The sequence below is a fragment of the Gopherus evgoodei genome, chromosome 6, assembly GCF_007399415.2.
Source record: "Gopherus evgoodei ecotype Sinaloan lineage chromosome 6, rGopEvg1_v1.p, whole genome shotgun sequence".
NCBI lineage: Eukaryota > Metazoa > Chordata > Testudines > Testudinidae > Gopherus > Gopherus evgoodei.
Window position 1 is genome coordinate 15,701,449 of NC_044327.1, and position 25,424 is coordinate 15,726,872.

The 25,424-nt window shown below is 43.0% G+C and overlaps 1 protein-coding gene across 9 annotated transcripts in view; it reads left to right on the forward strand.

Annotated features, from left to right (window-relative positions):
- SUSD1 (sushi domain containing 1) overlaps window positions 1-25,424 on the forward strand; it is a 135,585-nt gene that overhangs the window by 72,810 nt on the left and 37,351 nt on the right. For 5 of the 9 annotated variants that reach the window (XR_004001066.1, XR_004001067.1, XR_004001063.1 and 2 more), the window contains exons 20-22: window positions 1,872-1,911; window positions 6,450-6,543; window positions 23,849-24,097. Coding sequence is in view for 3 of the 9 variants with exons in the window: in XM_030567916.1 (XP_030423776.1) it covers window positions 1,872-1,911; window positions 6,450-6,543; window positions 9,766-9,901 (270 nt within the window). In the remaining 6 variants the exon portion in view is untranslated. Of the gene's footprint in view, window positions 1-1,871; window positions 1,912-5,772; window positions 5,852-6,449; window positions 6,544-9,765; window positions 10,944-23,848; window positions 24,098-25,424 lie in introns of those variants that run through there. The other 4 variants (XM_030567916.1, XM_030567917.1, XM_030567919.1 and 1 more) reach the window with 4 other exon arrangements.

Below are 25,424 nucleotides of genomic sequence, written 5' to 3' on the forward strand. Positions count from 1 at the left end.
AGTTGTATTCTTTAATTAGTTCCAACCCATCTGGTGCCTGTTTCAGGCTCCACTGATTGCTTTATGGATTCCATACCTCTCAACCTGCCCAAGGCCCAAAATGAAAGACACTGAGAAAATAATAGTGCTTGGAGCTTAAAATGATGTGGGATTCATTTCTTTAACCTAAGTAAAACCTTCTACAACCCCCATTTCATCATTCAGCATTTGTGGAGTGAATATGTAATAAAACCAACAGTAAGTCTGCAAGGGATGGAGGTAAATTTGATATTCCAGTTAGAGGATTTTGTAGTATTTAGTACAGGCATTGAAACAGCTAGGGGTAGAATGTTGAAATTTGGAACAGAAGGAACCCTAATTGAGGGGAAAATGCCTTTAACTGTTCTGACAACTGGTCTTGAAAAATTCATGTTGCGCACAGTTGTGCAGTAGATTGCTTGTGTTTTCTCTCCTAAACTTGGAAAGTGCACTGCTGTGGAAGGCTATACTGTCTATGGGTGCATGACTAACTTCTCGACATAGTGAAAATGGCAGTAGGTAGGCTGAAGCAAAGAGTCCATTAAGATCTCTTGGCTCAATCCTAGGGGACCTTGTTAGGTGTGTGATATTAGGGGAGGTTGCCTCATACAGAGTGAAGTCCTGCAGGTCTGTTCTTGTTCATTCTGTACCCTATCTTTTATGCTTTTAAACAGCTTGAAAATCCCATAGCAAAAACTATATTAAATATCAGTGAGGTTGTATAGAAGCTCATAATAAAGCCCCAAACAAAGATTGTCCCTTTGTGCAGATGCATCATGATTTAGGGCATGTCTACACTTACTTCCAGAGCGATCGATCCAGTGGGGGTTGATTTATTGCGTCTAGTGAAGAGGCGATAAATTGACTGCCGAGCACTCTCCCGTCGACTCCGGTACTCCACCACAACGAGAAGCATAGGCGGAGTCGATGGGGGAGTGTCAGTAGCTCTAAGTACATCTACTTTAGCTATGCTATTTTTGTAGCTGAAGTTGCATAACTTAGACCGACTTAGCTCGCGTTCCCCTCTCCTCCAGTGTAGACCAGGCCTTAATCTTTAATTACCTGATAATATACCATTTATCCACTGCAATAGTATACTTTTTTGTCTAAAACCTTCAATAAAATATATGTAAATACCAGAGTCCATGTAAGTCATTTATATGTAAAGTACATAGCACACTTCATATTAAGTATACACCATGGAGTAGTACTGTACTTACCATTCATATGTATGTTTGAGGGTATGAGATACAGAAGAAGAAAATAGGGAAGAGAACACATCAAAAAAGAGGGGAAAACTGATTAAACAAGAATTTATAGAAAGTCTGTCCCTAACGATATTTTGGATCATAATGAAAATTAAACTAATGTAAGTACTGTATTAAAGTTTCTTTAAAAATTATAAGGTGCTAAATGTGTATTCAGGGTGGAGAAAAACGTTGTGTAATATATTATTTGCAAAACAGTGAGTGACCATGTAATTAACCACTGTAAAGGAATCTGTATATGCGAATAGGGGGCAGAGTTAAGACTGCATGAGCAGCCTTAACGTTGGTATTTCCTAACTTCTTGAATGCTTAACCATGCAACTTTATAGCCCCGTCACGTAGGGTTTTTAGATATCTGTTCTTTTCTATCCGAAAGATGAGAGCTAGACTTTCCTCAGAGTTTTCTCTTTAATCTGATCTTTATTCCCTGTAGCCTTCTCAGGAAAGCTTGGTGATCTAGGAATCCATTCCCACTGTAATACGTTTTAATGTTTCTTGTCTGAATGCCTTTGCTGATGGTGTAGGCTTGTTGATTAAATACATATCCTGGGAAACCAGTGACATTGGTTATGTTTTACTTTCCAGGTGAGGACGCAATCTTGTGCAGTTTGGGCACAAATTGAAGGTAAGGCAGTTTTTCATCTTATGAGAAAACAAAAGTTGTCATTGCATTGCCTGGCTATATCTTGGCATAAAACTAACAATTTCTGTGGCTTTTGTTTAATTCCCTGCTAGCAATGAAGTCTAGCGGAGCGTTACAAAGGTTAGATCAGGTTTCTCCACTTCTGGATTGGGACCCAAAATTGGGTTGCCAGAATGTTTCAAAGGATCACGTGGCAGCTCCGGTCCCACAGGACTGGCTTGGCTCACCTCTCTTCTCCAGGCCCTGCACATTCGAGGGTCCTAGCACCACTCAGGTTTGACCCAGCCATCATGATGATGGGAGTCCAGGTAGGCCAAATTTGAGTGAGTGACCCTGCAACTCCATGAGCCAGGTCACAACTCCACTCACAAATTTGGTCCAGCCAGGGGGGCGGGGCCAAACCTGAGTGGCGCTGCAACCCTGGAGCAGAGAGCCAACCCCAGCTAGCTTGGGGGAGGGAGGCAGGGCCCAACCAAAACCACCCCGGGGCCTTCACCCTCAGACTATTTACTGGGTTGCGACAGGCCATAAACATTTACAAATGGGCCTGCTCCAGCTGCTGTACTCCTCCAACCTACTGACATTCCACTGAGGCCAATAGATGGGGAGAACATTGCTGGAATTCTCAGCAGCTTTACAGGTGTGCTATGTTGGACAACATTAGTACATTGAACAAACTGGTGAAAATGAAAACACCAAACAAGAAACATAAAAAGTGTATTTTCTGCTCTTCAAAATGTCTGAACCCTTCAATTAGTGTTTCTGCAGTATAGTTACTGGAGAACTGGCCTGTTTCTCCAGTTTGCTTTAATGCATGAAACAAAGAAATTATCCTCATAGTGCTATCTCCCAGGAATGAAAGGGCAGGCTAGTAGTAAGTGCTGCAGAGAGATGGTGACTGGCATCACCTGTTATTTGAGTGCCTGTACAAGCAGTCTCTGCCCTGAGGAGATTCAGGCTGCCTCCTCCAGCTAATTGATAATATAGCTGTTTCTTTTCTGTTGCATCTCAAGCAACCAGTGTTGATAGGAGAAAAACAAAGAAAATGAAAGGCTCTGGATTCTCCAAACAAGAAATCTCTTTGGGTAAAAGGAATTCAGAAAAGCAAAGCGAACTTGTTTCTTCCTTCTCTCGCTCTGAAATTGAGGAAGGAGAATTTGAGTTCCTCACTTGCCTTTTTGGTACAAGATTAATCAGGGAATTTTAATGCAGACAAATTATTTAACTAAATGAGTTGCTAAAGCTCTGGAACTTTCATTCTTCACTGGTGTAAGTTATCCGCGGGAAAACTATATTTTGTGAAGTATGAAAGCTTTTATGCCTGATGCAGAGTAGAATCTAAGAGTCAGAAATATCCGAAAAATTCTAACTGGTGGTTTTGATCTGTCAGTACCTAGTAAGACAGAATTATTGCTGGAGAATGCAGTGTTGTTGTAGCTATGTTGGTCCCCAGATATTAGAGAGACAAACTGGGTGAGTTAATATCTTTTATTGGACCAACTTCTGCTGGTGAGAGAGAGATAAGCTTTTGAGCTTACACAGAGCTCTTCTCTCATTGCTGGAGTGACATTGCTAAAATCCAATTTTCAGACAGGATAAAATGTCCATTTTCTTCCTCTCTGTCAGGCCCCTTCCCAATGATTCTATTTCTAAAAATACTGTATTTTCAGGGGCATCACATCTGTTTGTTTGTTTTTTTCCTTGGACACACTTACCTTTTCTCCCATGAATTGAAGAAATTCTTTCTTGCCACACTTAAGATCCTCTGCAGGCCAGCAATAGCCTCTGCAGTACTGGCTCTCAGAAACTTGGCCAGCTTCAGGGACTTGGCAGCTATGGACGCTGCCTGTTTTTCTAAAGAGTATTTTTCCTGTTGGTAAGAGCTGCAAAATAACTAGAGCTAGTAGAAACTTTTGCACCAAAAAGGTTTTTTGATGAAAAATGCTGTGTTCATCAAAATGTGTAGAAAAACATGTCAGGTTTTGATAACATTTTGTTTAGGGGGAAAAAACCTGAAATGAAGTGTTTCAGCAACATTGAAACGTCCTGTTTTTTGACATTTTTTGAATGGAATGTTTCTGGTTTTTTGTTTCTAAACCACTTTATGAAACTAAATTAATTGATTTTTACATTAAAATGAATTTTTAAAAGGCTGAGATCAGACAAAAATGTTTTGGTTTGATCAAAACAAAATGTTGCTACCAAAACTAATTTTTTTTTAAATTTTGTTTTATGGGAAATTTCAAAATGGCTTGTTTTTCTACTATTTCAGAAAGGGGACAGTGTTTTGAAATTGTGGAATTTCCCATGGCATGGAAATCTGGTTCCTGCTCAATACTAAAAATAACTATGCAGCCACAGAAAACTACCCCTTTCTCATATCTCTGTCTTCTGTCCACCCCTAGAATACCACTACAACCCTCTGGCATGCAGCTGGATTTTTCTCTTTGGGAGGTGGCAAAGGAGAATTGGAAGATGGGTGAAGGAATGGGGCTTGTCTTTATACTCTGTCTCCACTTCCCCCTAGATAGGCCAGTCTTCCAGTCAACCAGTATCCATGGCCTTATGGGACTTGTACAACTTGAAAGGCTGTGTGAATTTTGAGAGGCTGAGTTCCTTAAGGAGTGCTTTTTCATTCCATTTTCAAAACAGAGAAAGATCTAGACATTCAATACAACCATGGGCAGGGGCGGCTCTAGGTATTTTGCCGCCCCAAGCACAGTAGGCAGGCTGCCTTCAGCAGCTTGCCTGCGGGAGGTCCCCAGTCCCGCAGATTCGGCGGCACACCTGTGGAAGGTCTGCCAAAGTCGCGAGACTAGCGGACCTTCCGCAGGCATGCTGTCGAAGGCAACCTGTCTGCCACCCTCGCGGCAACCAGCAGAGTGCCCCCCCCCATGGTTTGCCGCCCCAGGCACGCACTTGGCATGCTGGTGCCTGGAGCTGCCCCTAACCATGGCTATTTAGACCAGATTTCTCTGTGACAGAGGCCTTCTAGTGAGGCTTTGATTATAATCTGTTAAATTGCTGTAATAAAGAGTGCTAGAGTAGTGATGGACATAGGCTTCCAATGTTATAGTTAAGAGTGATCTGAATAAAATCAGAATGTAGTGATTTTAACTCAAATATAGTAATACAAAGGGGTGAAGTCTTTTTTTTTTTGGTCATGTTAGTCTGTTCCATGGATATTTGATTTTTATATATGAAAACTGGTTTTGTGGTGAAGTAAAGGTTTATGTATTTTTTTAAGTTCTGACCAAAATTGAGCATGTACAGAGGCTGACCAAATACTGCACATAAGATCTTAAAACCCCGATTCTGAAATTATCACTGGTAGTCATTTTCCGTGACTACAAGTAAGCACTAGGGCTGCAGACCCTGATCTTGCAGTCTCACATGTGATTAAATGGAACTGCACATGTGCATAAAATTATTCATACACCTAAGTGTTTCCAGCATCAGGGCCATAATTCATGAGGCGCATGTGTTTCTTGTGCATGTGTAGAAAATAAGAAGTGGCTCATGCAGTCAGAGCAAAGAGTTATTTGCATCATTTTGATAGAGTTGACTCCTGAAAAGTTTGGTAACAAATGACAGCTCCTTCACACTTCTTCTGAAATACCATGATGGGGAAATGGCTTGCTCGTATCCTGATTGAAAACTTCAGGGGCCAGTCAGTTAATGTATTTATGCAGATTATTCATTCCTCTTCTCCTCAGGCACATGTCAGTTTTAGTTTACCCACCCTCTCAGTTCTCATTAACACAAATATTTGACGGATTTGTTCATGAGCTATAGCAGTCTGTTCTCCCCAGGTGTGATTCCGTGGTGTTTATATTGCTGTAGGTACCATCCTGAAAACAGAAATAGTACCCAGATTGCAAGAATTTGGAGGAGAAGAGTTCAGCCGTTTGATGATGGATTAGTTAGTAGCACCGGAGCAGAGGCGGCTCCAGGCACCAGCGCACCAAGCACATGCCTGGGGTGGCTTGCTGGTTGTCGTGAGGGCGGCAGTCAGGCAGCCTTCGGCGGCATGCCTGCAGGAGGTCCACTGGTCCCACGGTTTTGGCAGCAGGTACGGCGAAGGCACGGGACCGGCAGACCTCCTGCAGGCATGCTGCCGAAAGCCGCCTGACTGCGGTGCTTGGGGTGACAAAATACATAGAGCTGCCCCTGCACCGGAGACACCCTTGTCTTATGACTTTGACTGAAACAGATGATGATGTTAGAGGAAAAGGATCTTGATTTACTTTGACTGTCAAAAGTAAAAAAAAAAATGAGGGAGGTGGAGAGCAGGAGAGTAATAGACAGGAAAATGTAATTCCTTTTGAGCAATACACCATTAATCTCATTTCTTCAGCTGGCTGCTGGCCATTGGATGTTCAGCTCAATTACTGCTTGATGGAGCAATAAATCCAGAATAAGAGTTTAACTTTGATTTAGGCAGTGAGTCACAAGACTGTGCTGCACCATGGCACCATTTTGGTTATTTGTTTTTGAACTATTGGATGTTTTCCTTTCAGATTTATCACCCACTCTGCAACATATGACTCTTGCTGGATTAGGGTCGGTCACTGCTGTCTGCCTTATACTGTTCTTGTCCTTCTTGGCAGCACGGTATGTTACATTAACTATTAACTTCAATTTGTAGCTCTCTTTGTAGGGGAGGGGTTGCATGTTTTGTTTATCGACCAGCCTCCTTTGTTTAAGGCTTATCAGGGGGTTAGAAGCTACATGAGCCACTTTCCCTGAACTGTAAGAGATCCATGCATTGAACTGACTAGCTGATAAACTACAAGCCCTTTTCTCCTCAAAGTTTTATGGGGATCATCAGCAAAGATGGGGGTTCATCTAACTAGGAGAGAGAATGGGAAAGCAGGTCTCATCAAAGCTTCAGATCAGAGCAGTTTCAGTAGAATGGCAGATAGATAAATGAAGTTATACTGGTGCTGTTCTGAGAATAAAGTAGCCGTTCTTAATGGCAACACTGCTGTCATGTCCATACCCATGACCTGTTGGTTCACCTACAGTCGTCACCGTTAAAAACATCCTAATTTTGTTGTAAGGAGCCATCCAAAGGAATGGTAAAACTCAGTTGCTTAGTAGAGGTGGGCCTTTAATGAAATGTTGAACAAAAATTATGGTAAAATATTGGGGAGATTGATAAAGTGGCTGCTTGGAACATGGGCTGGAGATGATCCTTCATTCAGGGACAGTAGCTTTAAAACTGCTCTTCTTCCAAGGTAAAACACATTATTTTGTTCCGTAATCCTGTGGGGCGGGGAGCAGCTTTATGGGTAAAACCCTCCTTAATAAAAATTTATTTGTACCTCTAAATATGTCTTTGCCCAAACCTTTTTCTCTCTGGAATTTGCCGTTCTTCTTTCTTACATATCACATGAGAGGCAGTTGTTGGTGATTTCTGGGTGGTGAGATACAACACTCTGATCAATTAAGCTGCTTATTTGGCATTCAGAAATAGAATGGCATGAGAGAGAGTTTCATTTCATAAAGAGATGGGGAGCAGAAGGGAGAGGGATTATTTGGGGTTGGCTACGTTTTAATTAGATTCTTGTGATCTAAATTCCACAGCGAAGTTTCCAAAGCCTGGCTGAGGTCTTGGCAGTATTTCAGGAGGAAAGCGATAGCCATGTTCCCTTGGCAGCAAAGCATTACCATGAACTTCACAAAGCCCTGCAGGTTTTTTAATGTTTGTGGAAAGGGGTGTTGGGCCTAAACCAACCTTCCAGGTAAACTGGGCTAGAATCATTTCCATCATGTGCTGCCTTCTGACAGAGGGGCCACTTGCAGCAGCAGAAAGTCAACCCAAGGGGTGTTGTGGCAGAACAAGGAGTTGGCAGTTGTCTCTTCACCAGGGGCAGTGGACCAGAGTAGATCAAAGGAGAAGGAGAATCACCTGACATTCCCTGAGCAGCCTGTTTTCATGGGGCCTCTGTTAGATGTTGAGGCTGGCCCTTTCCCAAAGGAATGTCTGAGAGGGACAGAGATTGGAAACCCCATATCTCTTCTGTCCTGGTTACCCTCCCCAACTCTGGGTAAGACAGTCACCATGTTCATGGGTAGCAAGTATCCTTACTTTTTGTAAATATCCATCTACTGCATTGTCTATCTCCTGGGAGAAAGTGAAGCACTGGGAATGGGAACAGTAACAAGGTTTCTGCTCCAAGTGCTTGCTTCTGTCGATTCCATTCTAGGTGTGTGCGTCCATGTGCATGACCATCAGAGATTTTTGCCTTAGCAGTACTCGTAGGCCTGGCTGTGGTGCCCTTCGGCGTGCCACACTCACACCGCGGTGTATCAGGCGCCGCTGGCCCACGCCCTCTCAATCTCTTCTTACCGCCCGTGGTGGTCAGTCAGAGCGCCTGTCTTGCTTGGCAAGAGCTAGTGGTTTCTTCCATTGGACTTCAGGCCTTTGTTTGATTGTTTGTTTTTAGTATTAAGTAGTTGTTAAATTGCAGTTGAATGCTCGGTCCTTCCTCTCTGCTAAGATGGAACAGGTCAGCTTGAGGCAGAGAGAGTTTGCCACAGCTGTAACCCTTGTATTTTGCTGTCAGTGCAGCAATAGAAGCAGCAAAAGCATAGCAGTGCTGACTAATTTCATACAGCAAATGAGCGTTTTGTGTGATTTTATCTCTTGCTAGCCTTCATTTGGTGTTGGTGTAAGCCTGGCTTGACATAAGTAATTTGCCTCATTTCTTAGTGGGCGTAATTGGGAAGGTGAATGGAAGGTTAAGTTGTAAAAAGGGGCTTGACAAACAGTATGCTGGAGTGTGGCTGTCTGTGCTAGCTAAGATAAGCTGCAACACCTCGATGCTAGGGACTGTGGGCAAGATAAACACAGAATGTAACGTGTGAGCATGCTGTACAAGGATTGGTTCCTGCAAGTAACCAAGCCAATCCAAAAATGTATGGTGTAAAGAATTGCAAGTGCAATTTGATGTGTAAATAGATATAAAGGAAGAGTTTGTTGTAACTCTGGATGTGTGATACCCCCCACCCTCACCCCCTATGCTTGAGTCTGATCACCTCAGCGTAGCTTTGCTGCATGCCAAATAAAGGAACCTGAAGTGTTCTCCCAGAACTGGATAAGGGGTTCTGGAAATGGTGTCAGAGGGAGTTGCGTTATTATTTCTGTGGCTTCTAACACCAGAGAGAGCTCCCTTTTAATGTAGGCCAGCATCATCATGTAAGTGCCAAGTGGCTTGGGTGTCCGAATGACAGCGGACCAAGTTTTGAATTCATTCTGAAAACTGTTTATTGACTTCACTGGGGCTGTTCGTCTGAATAACTGCGCACCCATGGCAGTAAGTGCTTTCCGAATCTGGCTCAGGAAGAGAGCTTGCACTCTGAGGTGTTTACAGCTATAGAGAATATACCTTATTTTTTCAAAAATAACTTTAAAATATGCATTAGCCCAAATTTTCTTATTATTAGAATGTCCTGTCCTTCCCTCACCTCCATCTGTTACTTACTCCTGACATCGGGCTGTTTGCCAATGCCCCTACAGACACAGAAGTTCAGTGGCAAGACTGCAGCACTCTTGTAAGCTGTTTGTATCTGAGCTCTGTTGGTGCCAAGGTTAAACTAGGGCGGTGCTCTTCACAGGACATTTCCACTCTTCGAGTACTCCCCTTCTATTACTGGACAATAGTAGCAAAGTTTAGCATGTATATAGTGCCTTCCATCTTCAGAGCTCTATAGAAACCTTCTTGCCTCTTTATCTTATAAATAGAAACTAGCTCTCCTGTAAGTTCTATGCTTGAATTCTTATTTGAATATTTGTTTACCTAGATTTTTTTTTCCTTTCTCCCTCACCAGTTCTTATCTCCACAGCACAGTCCATATACCTCCAGCTGCACTGGCCAAAGGAGTATCCTATGAGACTACCATGGATGCTGCAGGAGGGGGTATTGCATCATCTTTCCTAGAGATTGAAAGTGTCTCTCTTCTGTAATTCATTCATCCCCCATTTGCCTAGAAGATAGGGGAGAGACTCCAGAATCTTTGTTACATCAATACTGCACTGCCATTTACTGTATCTGCACACCCTACACCAACGACTACATGAACAGTTGGTGTTTGAAATGGATAGTGGGATACTCAGGCCTTCCTTGATTTCTTCATTACTTTTAGCGCAGTTTAGGACTTTCACCAAGGTGTGTGTGTCAGAAGAAACATGCTTTTAACCTCCTAGAAATGTGGGTACCCTGTATAACAGCTGTCTTGGAGTATGTTGTTGCTGTTAGTAATATATAGTTCATATGAAAGAACCAAATTATTTTAAGGACAGACAGTATTCTGATACCCTTACAATGAGTAAACTTTACTCCACAAATAGTCCCATTGATTTCAGTGGGATTACTCAAAGAGCAATTTGCTCTTTGAAAATCAGTTAGGTCCATAATCTGTTTTAGAATGTCAGAGAACACTAGCCCCTCTGCCCACAAGTTAAAACCAAAAAGCAGCTGCTGCATGACCAAATAGAAAGCTCAATCAATTAAAAGTAAGTGTAGCTTCAATAAAAAGTTTTAAAGTGTTATAGAGTTGAGTAATCACACTTAAATATGTGTTACTAAACAGACGTGTTCAGGAGATATTAAGGATTACTGCAAATAATCTACAAAATCCTACATGCACCTGTATAACATTGATTTAAGTGCAGTGTGCTAATCAACTGTGCAGCACTAATGGTTTGTGATTTTTTTTTTTAATACGGCGTTACATGTCTTCAATTGCAATTTATTTCATCTCTATACTTCTGTCATAATTTACAGTTGTGGAGACTCAAGATCACATGTTTAATGTAACATCTGGTTAATACAACCTGATACAGATAAAATTAGCCAATTTGCTGTGATGCATTCAGGATTAGTGAATTTTTCCGGTATAAGAAAGTTTCAAGTACTTTTGATTTTACCTCAGTTCCTGTTCAGAAGTCACTCCAGAATGATAGCAAAATCATGCTAACTAGTGAAATAAAAATATCTTAGTTTTTAGCCCTGTGTTGTCTTGTTTTTTTCAAGTTATGATTGTTTTTGATGGATGTTTGCTTTCGTACTCTGTATCAGGGTGTACAGTAATCTGTTTGTTTTCATGTTTCTGGCCACTCTTTGCAGGGTGTTTTAGGTTTAGTCACACACTCTTTGTTTTTGGTTGTGCTGTTTTTTAGCACTAAAAGAGGTTAAAATATTACAGACTTCAGGAGTCTGTTGCTACTGGCTGAGGCAAATTGCAGTTGAAAATGACATAGGAACCTTTTTATTCTCAGCTTGTGGATACTGGTGCAGGTGCAGATGTGGTGTGGATACTCCTGCGGGCATTCTGTGCCAAAAAATTTTTGCACACAATATTTTAAAATTCTGCTAATTTTATTTGTCAAATAAAAGTGGAGACTCCAGCATGGCATTGGTGAGCACAGGCCAGTGGCTGCATAGAGATGGGAAATCATTGTGCAGCTCCCCCCAGGACACGGACTCAGCACCCAACCCTGACACAGCACAAGGACCAGGCGTGCCCCGGAAACACCCCAGGGCCCTGAGACATGCACCAGCTGTGGGCAGGCAGGCTCAGCAAGGCAGGATCCAAGTGTGGAGGGATTTACTGTGAGGGAATCCAGGTGTGGGGCAATCTGGGTGCGGGTAGCTCAGTGGGGGATCCAGGTGTGGGGGAGATCTGGATGTGCAGGGGCTTGTTGCGGGGTTCTGGGTGCAACAGTAATGGGACTCTGCAGGGGGATCCACATGAAAGTGGTTGAGGCTCAGCGGGGGGGATATCTGGGTATGGGGGGTTCATTGGGGGGGTCCAGGTGCAGAGGGAGTGGGGCTCATTGGGGAGGAGTCCTAAGTGCATGGGGGACAAGGCTCAGTGGGAGATCTGTGTATGAGGGGGTCTAGATGCATTGGCGTTGGACAGATGGGGGAGTAGTTTCCTGTACAGGGATCCCTCCCCTTGCAGCTAAGGAGCAATGGGTGCAGGGAAAGGGAGTTTGCAGAGCTTCCTGCAGCTGGGGGAGAAATCTAGGGGTGGGTCTGACCAGCCCCGGATGTTGTGCAGGAGAAGATAAAGTCCCATTCTCCCCAGTCCAGCCAGGACTAGCAGCTTAGCCCAGAGCAAGATAGGCGCCACCAGCCAGGTCTTCCCCAGTCCTGCCCCCCTGTCCCACAGTGATTTACCTCTCTGACAGCTGCCCTGGGCACTCAAAACATATTGCTGGGGAGGGTCACATGACGGCTCTTGTGGCTTTCCTTTGCTTCCCAGTCAGAGACATTTTTCTGTGCGGAAGCTAAGAAATCTACAGGGCATGTAAATTCTGCACATGCACAGTGGCACAGAATTCCCCCAGAAGTAGAAATTCTCAGATCAGTTCACACCTATTTAATGCAATAGCCATACTTCGATAGCACCTTTTTAACTGAAGATCTCAAAACATTTCAGAATCTGCCCTTGTAATAACAAGTCTCCAACCATCAGCAGCTCAGTAAGAACTCCCTTACTGTGCCGCTGATTGGAAGCTGGTAATTTGTTCCTTCACTAATTAAGAACAGAAGAGCTTAATTATTCTTGTTGCATTATTGTTACTTCATTTTGTTTAAATTTAACTCAAACCCTAGAAATCTTTTCCATTACTGAAGATAATTAAGAACAAAATGAATGAAAATATAGGCTACATAAAGTATGTGCATAAAATCTGCTTTGTTTCACCTGGGTTCCAATCTTATGGGAGGTGCTGAGCAGCCTTAACTCATACTGAAGTCAGTGGGAGTTCACAGCACAGCCTCTCACAGAATAGGACCCCAAAAGACCCACAGTGCACTGTGAAAGAAACTGTGTATACTTCTGTTGAAGTCAACGGATAAATTAACATTGGCATCAATGGTGCAGGATCAGGAACATAGAGGCAGTATGGTCCAGTGGATAGGGCACTGGACTGGGACTCAGGAGGCCTGCCTCTAGCCTCCTGTGTGACTTTGGGCAAGTCACATCACCTCTCTGTGTCTATTTAAAGTTTAAACACTTTAAGGCAGGGACTGCCTCTATTTTTTAACAGTACATAGCACAATAGGGCCCTGATTTTGTTAGAGAGGCACTACTGTCATGCAAATGATAAATATTTATAATAGAGGAATAAACCGGTTTCTATAGGCTTGCGCTGCACAGCCTGAAATCGTGACTTCTACTGGAGAAATAGGAACATACTGAGCAACTCATAGGATTGGGGCCTATTACTGCTGTGATTAACCAGAACACAAAAAGGCTGGACACATGTTCCATCCATAGAATGTCTGTTGAAAGAAGAAAAATCACGTTTTTGCCCTTTTATACGTATGGCCATCCAACATCTTGACAGATGAAAGGAAACACGACAAAGTCAGTCAATCAATGATGCTTGACCGTAGTGTGAGAGATGAGCCCAATGCGCGAGCGGCAGACCTTCCCACGGTGGCTACAGGTCCACTTGCCAGATGGAGGTTGGAGCGCACCCTGCTTCCTGGCTCATCTGCGGGCCTCCCCCTGAGCTATCTGACGGCTCTCCATGATACCTGCACCAGCCTTCACCCAGCTTCTCCAGACTGACCAATTGTGGGCAGAATTCTCCCAGTTGTCAGCAGAGATGCTGAATTTCCTGAGACTTTGCTTGACCTTATATCGGAGTTTTGTCCTTCCCCTGCATTGCAGGCAGTTCTTGAGATGGCCATAAAGCACAGCCTTCGTCGGAGGATCTTGAGGCATATGCTCCATGTGTCCTTGTCAGCGAAGCCTGGGAGCATCCAGTGTAGCCTGCAGGCCAGTTCTCTCAAGGATCATGTTGTTAGTGATTCATTGGTCCCAAGTGACTCCAAGGATTTTTCTGAGATAGCAAAGGTGGAAGCTGTTCAGTCTCCGCTCCTGCTTGGAGTTTCACAGCAGTAAAGGAGGGTACTTAGGAGTCAAAATGATAAACAGACACTTTTGTGTCCAGGGTTAGCAGCTTATTGTTCCAGACACGTGAGGTAAGATGAAGAAGTTGGAAGGGAGCTTTTTAGCCACATTTTCTATGGCCTTCCCCGAATTGGGGTAAGCAGGCCAACCCTAAATAGGGCTACTTGGACATCTGAGCCATTTCCGAACACCTGGGTCCTTCCCCACCAGGACGAGTGACCATCGAGCACAGACCTTCGACATGTACACCAAGGCAAAACAAAGAAGGAAGGGGTTGCCATAGGCCCTCCATGTTTTCTCTCAGCAGGGGCTATAGAACTCCCAACTGCAAGACAAAGGTCAACTCCAATTCTAGCCGGAGCTCCACTCTGAGTTGAACTGCACCTTTTCAAGATGGATGTGATCCCAATAGTGTGGCTCATCCTCTTTTGTGGGGACATTTCCTTCACCTAATGGGTTCTGCTACCGTGCCCTTGAGCGGCATCTAGAAGTATGAGTACGAGGGGTAAAATCAACTAGACATGCTAAAATAATTTTCAATCACTATAGCAAAGGTTAAAACATTCATCAGATGGAAACAATGTGTTCTTTAATTCAGCTTTGCATAATTGGCATGAAAATTTCCTAGACCAAGTACAAGATCTACTCACCTGTCTTTTACCATGAGGATAAATGTTGTTTTACTTGTATGCCAAAAAAAAATTACTGGGAGCTGGCAAGAATTTTATAAAGCTCCCTTAATGGATGTAGCAACAGTTCTCATTCCTGTAAATGCTCTCACCTCTGTTCTACTGAAGCTTCACCTTAACTTTGGTCATGTGCAGATAAATAACATCAAAATGTAGCACTTGTCCTCTTCAGAGAATTTTCCATACATTCATTAAACCCTTCTGATTTTGGAGCCTTTCTTTTTCATGAACATTTTTCAATTGCTCTGAAGTTTTCTTAACCTTTTAAACCCAAAAAATTATATATTTTGGCTATGCAGCATTAAATAAAATAAATGATATATACTAAAAAGTTTGAAAAAGTTCCACCTAAAAGGACCACTGCTTGCCAATCACAATCATGTGAACCTGGACTCAACAAATTTACTTTTCTGTGTGTTATAAAAATAGCCATGTTGAGTGAAGCAAGTCTGGTCTGGGTACAGTGCTAATGATAGCTGAAGGTCAGCTCAGTTAGGCTTCTGTTACATGGGTTTGTGCTCTTACACTGACAAATATTTAATCATAAATTTGATCTTTAACCTTCCAATTAATTAGTTTTAGCTGAAGATTTGGTATTTAAAAAAAGGAAAAGATAGCCCCAAAGGACATATTTGAAGGAGTTGTGGACTTTTGTAGCGCAGCATTGTATGCGTAGCATCATTACAATCTGTTTCCCACTCATCATAACATTGAAATAATCCCAGATGCCACAATGCCGTGGTTCCCATGGATTCTACATACATTTCCATCGGTTCTTCACTATCATTTTCCAATTATTAATACGTAATGGCTTTTTTGCCACATCTTTTTTAATGAATTTCTTGATCTGATACCCAGCATATGAACTCCACTCTTATATACGTTAAGGCCAAGTGTTATAATCTTGGATCCCAATTATATTAAAGCCCATTGAGATCACCCTGATTACAACACTTCTTTCTAAAACTCCATTACCATGTTTTAAGTAGATGCTTGGTGTAGATGCAGTGCATATGCTTGCATCACTACAAGAGTATTTTAAATTTGTTTTAAGCTGCAAATAACAAATTGTTTGTAGTTGGCTGTTATCCTAGGATAAACAGTTCTGTGTAAGCATCAGTTACCTTGTTTCTATCTTCTCTTTTATGCAAGAGGTATCTCATGTGGGCTGTTGTAAAACTTTAGCTTTTATGTGAGCTATTGTGACTAAATGTCAGATCATAACTTATTGATGCAAGTTTAATACTTTCTGCAATAGCTCACTGGCATGCCTGTGGGTTGGGTTTCTTTATTATAAGTGTAATGGAGCCAGCAGTTCAGAGACAGAAAAGTCTGGAAGGTCTAAGTCAGTTGTACTTAGGGAGCAGCTATTAAACATAGTGTTGCTGGCTAAAGACGCTGCACTCTGAGTAAAAGGAGGTTTACGTCAGTAGAAAGTTTTGGAAGTAAGTACGCTCTATGACTTCTTGGGAAGTAGGAGTTTTCAGCTAAACTCTGCTTTACACAAGTGGAGAGCTGGAAGCATTTTCCAAGAGACACTGTTTGTCTCTGTACCAGAGCTTAAGATTTCCTGGCTTCCATTGTCACCTTATGCCATAATGTATAGAGTGGACTCTAGCTGAGCTCTGGCACAAGTCCCCGATCCACATGCCAGTAATCCTCCACATAGCAATCAACAACTCTCCCCAATTCCAGCAGTCAGACAGCCCCTCTATCCCAGAACCATTCATTCCCCATCTCCACGTCATCTAAGCAGCCAGCACCCTCTTTCAAACACCCCAGGCCAGGCTTACTCCCCCAACCATCCTCCATTGGCATCCACAAGCCCCACTACCCAAAACACACCTCTTGTTTCTTGCCATGATCAAAATCCCACAGTCCTTTGCCCCAGCAAAGGACGGTGTGATACTATGGGTCATCTGATTTAAAAAAAATTTTTTTAATTAGAAACCAAGGAAGTTTGAGAAGCCCTTGTGTGTGACAAGATGCCTTGGAGACTTCACCTGCAGGTGTCCCACAAGCAGCTGCAGAGTTTTTGCATTACTTTGTTCCAGAGAGAGCCACCAAAATTCAAATCCAATTTCAGAGTTCAAACTCCCCTCAAATTTGTGCACTGATGGATTAATTCAGCCCTGTCTCTAAATTCAAGTTAGACACAATCTCAGTGATTAGAATTAGTGGAGATAGTAAAAAATGGTTTGAAGTCTTATGAGTTACATCAATATCCCTCAAATCTAGACTACTGCAGTAACACCCAACACCCCACCATAACAGATGCGAGGGTAAGGCTTCCAGAAGGTTCAATGTAATTTGCTGCCTGTGACACTGAATGGATAGGGGTAAGCAACTAGCAGGCTCAATGACCCAAATTCAACTTTTAAAGACATTAGAAAAGTATATAAATGGTATTTAGGGCCAGTCCTTATAAACAGCTAGCAAAGCCATGTTAGACAGACTTAGAGCTTTGAAATGCAAACAAGTGTTGTTTGAGAATTAGAGGCAACTCCTAATTGCATTCCTATGTGTTTACTTATATCTTGTTAGATGTTAACCCATGCAACCACATTAGCTTGTGGATGCTAATTCACTTTCATGTCTTAATTACCTTATAGTATGCTTGTGGATGGTCAGTTAACCTTAAGGTCAAAGATGTAAGATATTACAGAAAATAATATTACTTACATTATTTTAAGCTTAAATTATCTGTGCCATATTGGAATGCCTTGATAGTTTAGTTTACCAGTGTATACATAGGAAATAGGGATTTTTACTCCAAAGCAACGATGTGCATTACCTCTTCTTCATTCAAGAAATGCCTTCTGTCAAGTGGCTATAATAGCCTGCCAGGGATCTATAAAAGAACTCTAGGGCCCCAATTCTACGTCTCAGATCTGCTTAAGCATGGTCAGGGGAAGCTTGAGTTACCTATTGAGTTGAAGGCTCTATATCCAGGAAGTTTAGGATTTGCTTATCCATATGTCTAATGTCTATGATTTTAGAAAGTGGCGTGTGATTTTGGGTGCCTCCTTTTTGGGTGTCCAACCTGACACCTTAAAGTGGACTGATTTTCAGAAAGTGCCGAGCATCTGCACTATGCAAATCAGGCTCCTTTTTAAGTTGTCAGGCATCCAGAATAACTAATTGCTTTTGAAAATATTGGCCTGTATCTTTGAAATTTCAAACAGTTGAAATAATCTCTCTCTAAAGTCCTGCAGACTCGTCCTCATGGAGTTGCTAACATTAAACACAGGCATAAGGTTTTGCAAGAGCAAAGTCCCTTGAGCCCATTTGTATCAGACTGACTTGTGTAAATATTTCCCTCTGTGTTAGCACTTTCACACTGTTTTATATGAAACTCTTTCAGCAGTTTAGCAGTCCATCCTTTGTATTCAGATGCAAGCTATTTGAGGACAATTTTTCTCTTCATTTTCAGTTACATTTTATTGATTTATGAAAACGATCATAGATAAAGACGTGTAACGCACCGATGGCTTTCCAGAACCAGAAAACTGGTGCATCAAAGGAGAGTGATGTTCTGGAAATGAGAAGTGACATTTTATTAATCCACCTCTCAGAGATTAACAAGAAAACAAAATTCAAATTGCAGAGCTAAATTCAGGCCCTGAATAATTAGGTGCAGCTTGTTAATACAATTGTTCCCACTTACACCAGGTCTCTAATCTGACTCCATCAACATCTAAACAATTCTCAGAGGATTAAGAAAGGATTTAGTGCTGCACAGGGCAAGTCAAGGTGTTGGATGTAATCCATTAATCCTTCTATGGCTGCAATAGCATTTGGTTCTCTCACGTACCCTGGCGATGGCTGAGAGGTGCATTTGTTGAGTCTGTAGATGGACACACCTGAGGGACAGATTCCCTGTGGAGGGTCTTTAGGACAGAGAAGCAGGAAGTCAGCTGAACTATTCAGCAATTTGCACCAGCTGAAGATTTGCTTTTGTAGCTCTTCCCCTCTGGTGGAATGTAATGGCAGAGTTCAGAGGCCAAGGTTGGTTCTCGCATTCAGCTGCAAGTCAGAAATCCAGACAGACCCCATGTTTCCCTAGAGGCACAAGTTTATCTATGGCCTTGCTGCCTCAGCCTGACAGAAGATGCAGTGGAAAAACCATTTCTATAGCATGCGCTGCTGCAAGGTGAACCCCAGTTCAGGAACCATAACGTGATGTTTTGCTCCAGCAGTTCCAAGCACACACAACCCAGATTTAAAAACTAAATCTCTCAGAACTCACATGGATAAACAAGACGGTTCTGTCATTACAGTCGGATACAGATAAATGAGAATAGAGTGAAACTGTACTAAGGCTAGAGATGTTAAATTCAAAAGGAGATAGTGTTCAGACAAACCATCAGGACAGCAAAATGTGATCATCTTGTCAGAAATTGACTTTTATAGTGGACTCTTAAAAGACACCTGCAAAGGGGGAAAAAATGAATTTCTGCCTTTTTTCTTCTTTGTGGCATATACAGAAGATGTAATATGTTTTTTGTTTTGTTTTAAAGGGGTGGGGGAGGAGCTCAACTGTTTTCTTTTTAAATTAGGAATTCAGACTCTGTCCTACCCTGTTTTCTGATTTTCCTGGAAGACTCTATGGACAATTGGAAAACTGGCAGGTTTATATCACATCACACATCATGGACGTGAAACCTAATTAACTGAGGGAGGACATGATTTTTATTCAGCCTGTTTAAAGGCTTTCTTTTCGCTTGTTTTTTTAATCACAGCTGAACAAACAATTGGGGGGAAAAAAACTCATTTGTAAGAGATTCAAACACCCTGTCCCTTAAAAGGTCAGGGCTTGTTGACACACCTTCACTAATTATAGTTACAGTGGTACAATCCCTGGAGTATAGACTGGTATGCCTGTATAGAGGTGCTGACACGGATACAGTAAGATGTATATTATGAGCAGCTTTATACCAATAAAACTGCATCCACGCTGGTATAAATAGATCAGTTTAAAAAATCACATCCCACCTGAAATGTTTATGCTGATGTAAAATCTGGGTGTAGACCAGGCTGGAGAGAGTACGTAGTGTGGGATTTTCGAAGACATTCTCATTGGCCCAGCTCTGCTCTCATTGATGTTAATGGTAAAACTTCCATTGACAGAAAAGGGAACAGAGTTAGGCCAATGCTGAGAGTTTCTGAAAATTTCACACTGTCTCTGGACCCTCCAAAAAAGACCTCCAGCAAACTTGCTCGATGGTCTGAGTATTTCTAAGGTTAAAAAAACCAAGTGTGTGTGCGAATAACCTTTCAGGTCCTCTTTATATGTTATAAAGGCAAAGAAAGCCACAGGCCCCTTTTCTTTCCTCTCTTCATGCCACTTTTGGAATGAGGCAGTCTGTGCCAACCATTCTATTTCAAATACTGAATCCTCAGATACCAACTCTGAAACTTCATCAGATAACTGCAGCTTCTGTTGGACCTGGAAACACCAAGCTCCTGGCTGTCACTGTTAGTCATTAATTTTGTTGTGTATAATTTAAACCCTCAAGTCCTGCAATTATTGTCACCAGCAAAACTTTGATGCCTTTTCATGAGCACTGAGTAACCTGGGAAAAATCCCAGTTTCAGTGTTCGCCTTCCTCAAAGGTTGCAGCTGTTACAAATCTGGCTATTGACCAGTAGGGAATCATACCTTATAAAGGGAGTCCTGGGAACTGTAGGATCGATTCTCCCCCTGCCTTGTCAAGCAGAAATCACTATAATTGGTTCAGACTTTCCGATTCTCACTTCTTTATCCAGCTTGTCCATTATATGCTGACTTTTTTCCTTTCCCTTGTCCCCTTAACAGTGCAGTAAACATCCCTTCATAACTCCTTACTGTCTCTCTCCACTCTCCTATCCATTATAGTGACAGCAGGCTGTGTGGGGAATCTAGCCTGTCATAGACTAAACCCATGCACTATAGTACATTTCATATTCGAAGGTCTCCCAGTCAGAGAGGCATATAAGGTCTTTGGCAGCCCCTACTCTGGTCCTTGTGCTTTCCTATGCTCCTTTGGGATTTAAAATAAGACTCATTGAGTGGCAGAAGAGCAATATATTTACATGCACAGCTGCATGAGAACATGGGTATGCAAATACATGTGAATCCTCTCTCTCTCTCAAACCTAGGAATCTCCTGTCATTATCATGAAAACTTCAGCTCTAAGCAGCTTTTACATTGAAAAAAAACTCAGAAGACAGAAAGATGAGACACTTCCCACAGCCTGGCACTGAGTCTTTATCTTCTTTCCCCCCAGCATGCTTGGGATCTGTGTATACATTTGCCCCTGTACATACACATGACCTTGGAGATAAGGATGTCTCTTTTGTTAAGTCTAGCTGACAAATGGAAGTTACCTTTTACTTAATCCTGGCATTTCTTGATGGCGCTTTCTTGTCAGTTTACCTGTCGCCCATAAACCCCCTCCTGTGGGATGATGATCTTTGCAGTCCATTTATCCAGTTTAAGCCATTTTGGCAGGCAGCACTTCACCCACTACTGGATTTTGAGATAAGCTTTTCCAATAAGGCTTTAATCTAAGGATCAGCTCCTGGAACAAGCCAGAGTGCAGCTCACTGCTGTGGGCTGGAGGTAAAGGTGGAGGTAGGCTGAGTCCCATAGTTTGTAATGAATTGAATTTGGGAGAGGAGCCTGGGTAATGCACCATCAGCAAACAGAGACATGCTTATTTTTTCTAGTGGCGGTTGCAAGCATTTCTGTAGTTGGGGTTTGCTTTCACTGCGTGGCTTGGTTGGGTCACTAGCACCATCATAGGAGTCATCATTTAAGGCAAAGAAAAGAAGCTACGCAGAAGAAAAAAAAAATCCTCTCCTTCAGAGCCCCACAGCAAGTTCATTTAGTATGAGGCAGTTTCACTTTGCTGGCGAGAGAAAGCGACAACCACCATATGAACCATAGCAACAGGTGAAATGGTGCTGAGCAGCCAGAATGGTTAGGGCCTTCCTTTACAGAGGCTTGTTAAAGGCCTTGGCTACGCTGGCCCTTTACAGCGATGCAACTTTCTCACTCAGGGGTGTGAAAAAACACCCCCCTGAGCGCAGCAAGTTACAGTGCTGTAAAGCGCCAGTGTAAACACTGCCCCAGCACTGGGAGCACGGCTCCCAGCGCAGCAAGCTAATCCCCACGGGGAGGTGGAGTACCTGCAGCGCTGGGAGAGCGCTCTCCCAGCGCTGGCGCTGCGACCACACTCGCATTTGAAAGCGCTGCCGCAGCAGCGCTTTGGAGTTTTGAGTGTAGCCAAGCCCTAAGTCCACTAACCCTACTCAGAGCAGCCCCAATGGAAATGCAGGTTAAAATACTCTTAGCCCATCTATTAGAGCTCATAATGTTGCCAATGGTGAAACTAAACCGGTGTTAGCAGTGGTGGGAAAATCTTGCTAAATTTCTCTAGCATAGATAAGGGAGCACTTTTGGCCAACATGTTTTGTTTAACAATATTTTCCTCAGACTTGTTACCATGTCCTCTCTGGCCAGAAAGTGGAGAGGACTTTTTTTTTTTTTTTTTTTGGTCCTGTCCAGGCATTCAACTCTAGATTACACCCAGCTCAATATTAACCAGGGGGCAACTGACAAAACCCTGGGAAACATCATAGAGAGTGCTGGACAATGATAAAAAGCTGTGGATCCTTGTATTGCAACAGCCCTGCCATGTTCTTGGCCCTTCGGTGGCCTCCGTGGAGATGTTATGAAGGTTATCACAAAGCTGCAGACCTACAGAACTATAAGTTATGCCAACTCTATTATACGGCAATGACACACAGGAGCTGAGGAAGGCCAAAGAGCACTGGATTATCATTTTCAATTCCTGTTGTCTTTGTCAGCTGCTCCATATTAAGTGGCAGGACAAGATTAGAAACAAGCCTATTTGTAGCCCAACCCAGCAATTGCCTCCGTCAGCACTGGTGTGGTTTCAATGGCTTTTTTGGTATGGTGTATTATTAGGACAAAGATTCTAATGTACTTTTACATTACCAGCAATCATGTGGTCACCAAAAGCCAGTGACAGACAGACTGACCAGCCATCCAGACTGTCCTAATGACCTAGCTAGAGAACAAACCAGGTGGCCCTTGATCTGCAAGAAGGCTCTGGAATTTGCTGTGGTGAGGAGGAGGCATTGTATATAATGCTGCTGCTGTCTCCAGCAGATGTGGGACCTGCAATGTAAAGCACAGGTACTTTCCCATACAATTCCAGGAAAGAATAGCGTACTGCCAACCCCAGTTGTTTAAAAATCGCAAGACAGGTCCCAAAACATCACACGATTAGCTTAAAAACCATGAGATTAAAGGAAATTCGGGTGGTGGTTGTTTTTAAGTGTCACATTTTCAAACTTTTTCTGCAAGCCTGAGGGCTAGAAACTTACTACTTTTTTAAAAAATGAAAGCTGAGATTTTCAATTATCCTGTCTCCTGGAGCTGGGGCTTAAAAGTAAATCAAAGACCACGAGACTAGCGATTAAATTGCAAGTTTTGGAAACACCGAGAGCCAGTGGCTCTGATTCAGCAAACACTTATGGACACACTTAACTTGAAGTATGTTAGTACTCACACTGAATTCAGTAGAACGACTCCATGCACTTAAAAGTTAAAGCTCTTTTCCCACCATGTCCCTTACACATACCAAATGCGTTAGGCTATTAGAAACCAAAATAATTGTAACAATCTAAGGGGAGGTTGTTTGCTTGCTTGCTATTTATGTGTGTTTATATTTTGCACTTGATTCAGCCTGGACAATGAAATTAGCCATTTTCAAGATTTCTTCTTCAGTCAGAGATCGGTTTCATCTCTGGGATCTCCTGCACTAGCAGAGTGCTGCAACATTTGGATTGCAGATTTGTTTGTGTCTTGAATGTTTCAATTGGTATTTATTTTAAAAATGAACTTGTCGAAACAACTCCATAGGGCAGATGTTTTTACAAACAGCAATGACTGATTGTACAACTCCTACGTTTTGGATCAGATTAGACCTGACAGAATCCCCAGCTATTAAAGATGAAACTACAACCAGAAAAAGCAAAGAAAGTAAAGATGATTCTTCAGTCAGCACTGTCAGGTTTCTTCTGCTCATTAATTATTCTACATTCACTGTTTTCCCCTGTAGTTAGCAAAAACTATGTCAGCATCAGATGTTCTTTCTCCATCATATGCAACAAAACCTCCTTTTGTAATGTTTCCGTGGATGATTAACTGGGATTAGTTATCTCACACAGAGTCTTATTGTGATTATGAACTTTGTCTCTTTTTGTCATTTCACAATCAGAATGACCACGTTCCATGGAACGCATCAACATTCCAGACATATGCCAATCTCTCCCAGTGTCCTCTGACTCATCCACACCGTGTCAATGCTAAGGGCAGGTCTACACTACCCGCCAGATCAGCAGGTAGACACGATACATCGATCCCCAAATGCACTCCCCGTTGACTCCGGGACTCCACCAGGGCGAGAGGTGGAAGCGGAGTCGACGGGGGAGCGGTGGCTGTCGATCCCGTGTCACGAGGATGTAAAGTAAGTCAATCTAAGTTGATTTAAGATATGTTTACTTCAGCTACACTATTCTCGTAGCTGAAGTTGCGTATCTTAGATCGATTCTCCCCCCACCCCATGTAGACCAGGCCAAATACTTGACACTCACGTTGTGCCCTTCAACTGCGGATCTCTAAACGCTTTACTAAAGGGGAGTAAGTGTTGCTATATTGATTTCACAGGTGGTGAAACTGAGGCACATCTAGGTGAAGGGACTTGCCAGGGGTCACAGAGGGTATGTCTACACTGGGCCATCCTAGGCAGACAGACAAACTTGGACTTGCGAGGCTCACCCTAGCATGCTAAAAATAGCTGTGTGGATGCTGCGGCTTGGGCAGAGACTCAACATTCACAGAGCTATTTTTAGCATGCTAACTCAAGTCCTGCTAACTTGTGTCTGTCTAGCTGGGCTGGGAAGCTCCCAGCTGCAGTGTCAACATACTCAATGTGAAAGAGCTGAGACTAGAATGCCAATCATTTAACTCTCATTTCTCTGGTTTAAGCACTGATTATTACTGTCTCCTTCTGAGTGTCATATTAATTATCTTTTGTTGCTTTAACTCAGAGGTGGGCAAACTATGGCCCATGGGCCACATCCAGCCTGTGGGACCGTCCTGCCCAGCCCCTGAGCTCCTGGACAGGGAAAGTCATTCCCAGCTTCTGGCAAACAGAGACTAGGGCCACATATGGGCCAAGGTGGAAACCGCAGGCTTGGAGAAGACCCTCCCTTGCCCCTTATCCAAGCGCTCTCCCCCTTACCATGCTGCTCAGAGCAGCAGGAGCTCGCAGCCTCACTGCAAGCAGACACGCTGCCCGCGCTGCCTGGCAGGAGCGATGAACCAGAGCGCTGGCAGTGCAGCGAGGTGAGGCTGTGGGTTAGGGAGGACACCGGGGGAGTGGCTGGGGCTAGCTTCCTCGGCTGGGAGCTCAGGAGCCAGGCAGGACGGTCATGCGGGCCAGATGTGGCCTGCAGGCCGTAGTTTGCCCACCTCTGATATAAGCTATTTATTGTTTTAAGATATGTTTTATCTGAAATGTTTTTGTTCTGAATAAAGAATACTTTGCTTGATAGGGGTTGGCAGGTCACTGGTTAAATCTGTCGTTGCCCCTGGGAGAACAGGACTGATGCTAAACAGAAGAATGGCCATATTGAGTCAGAACAATAGTCCAGTAGCCTCTCTTCTGACAGTGGCCAATGCCAGATGCTTCAAAGGAAAGGAACAAAACAGGAAAGAATCCTGTGGCACCTTATAGACTAAGAGACGTTTTGGAGCATGAGCTTTCGTGGGTGAATACCCACTTCCTCACG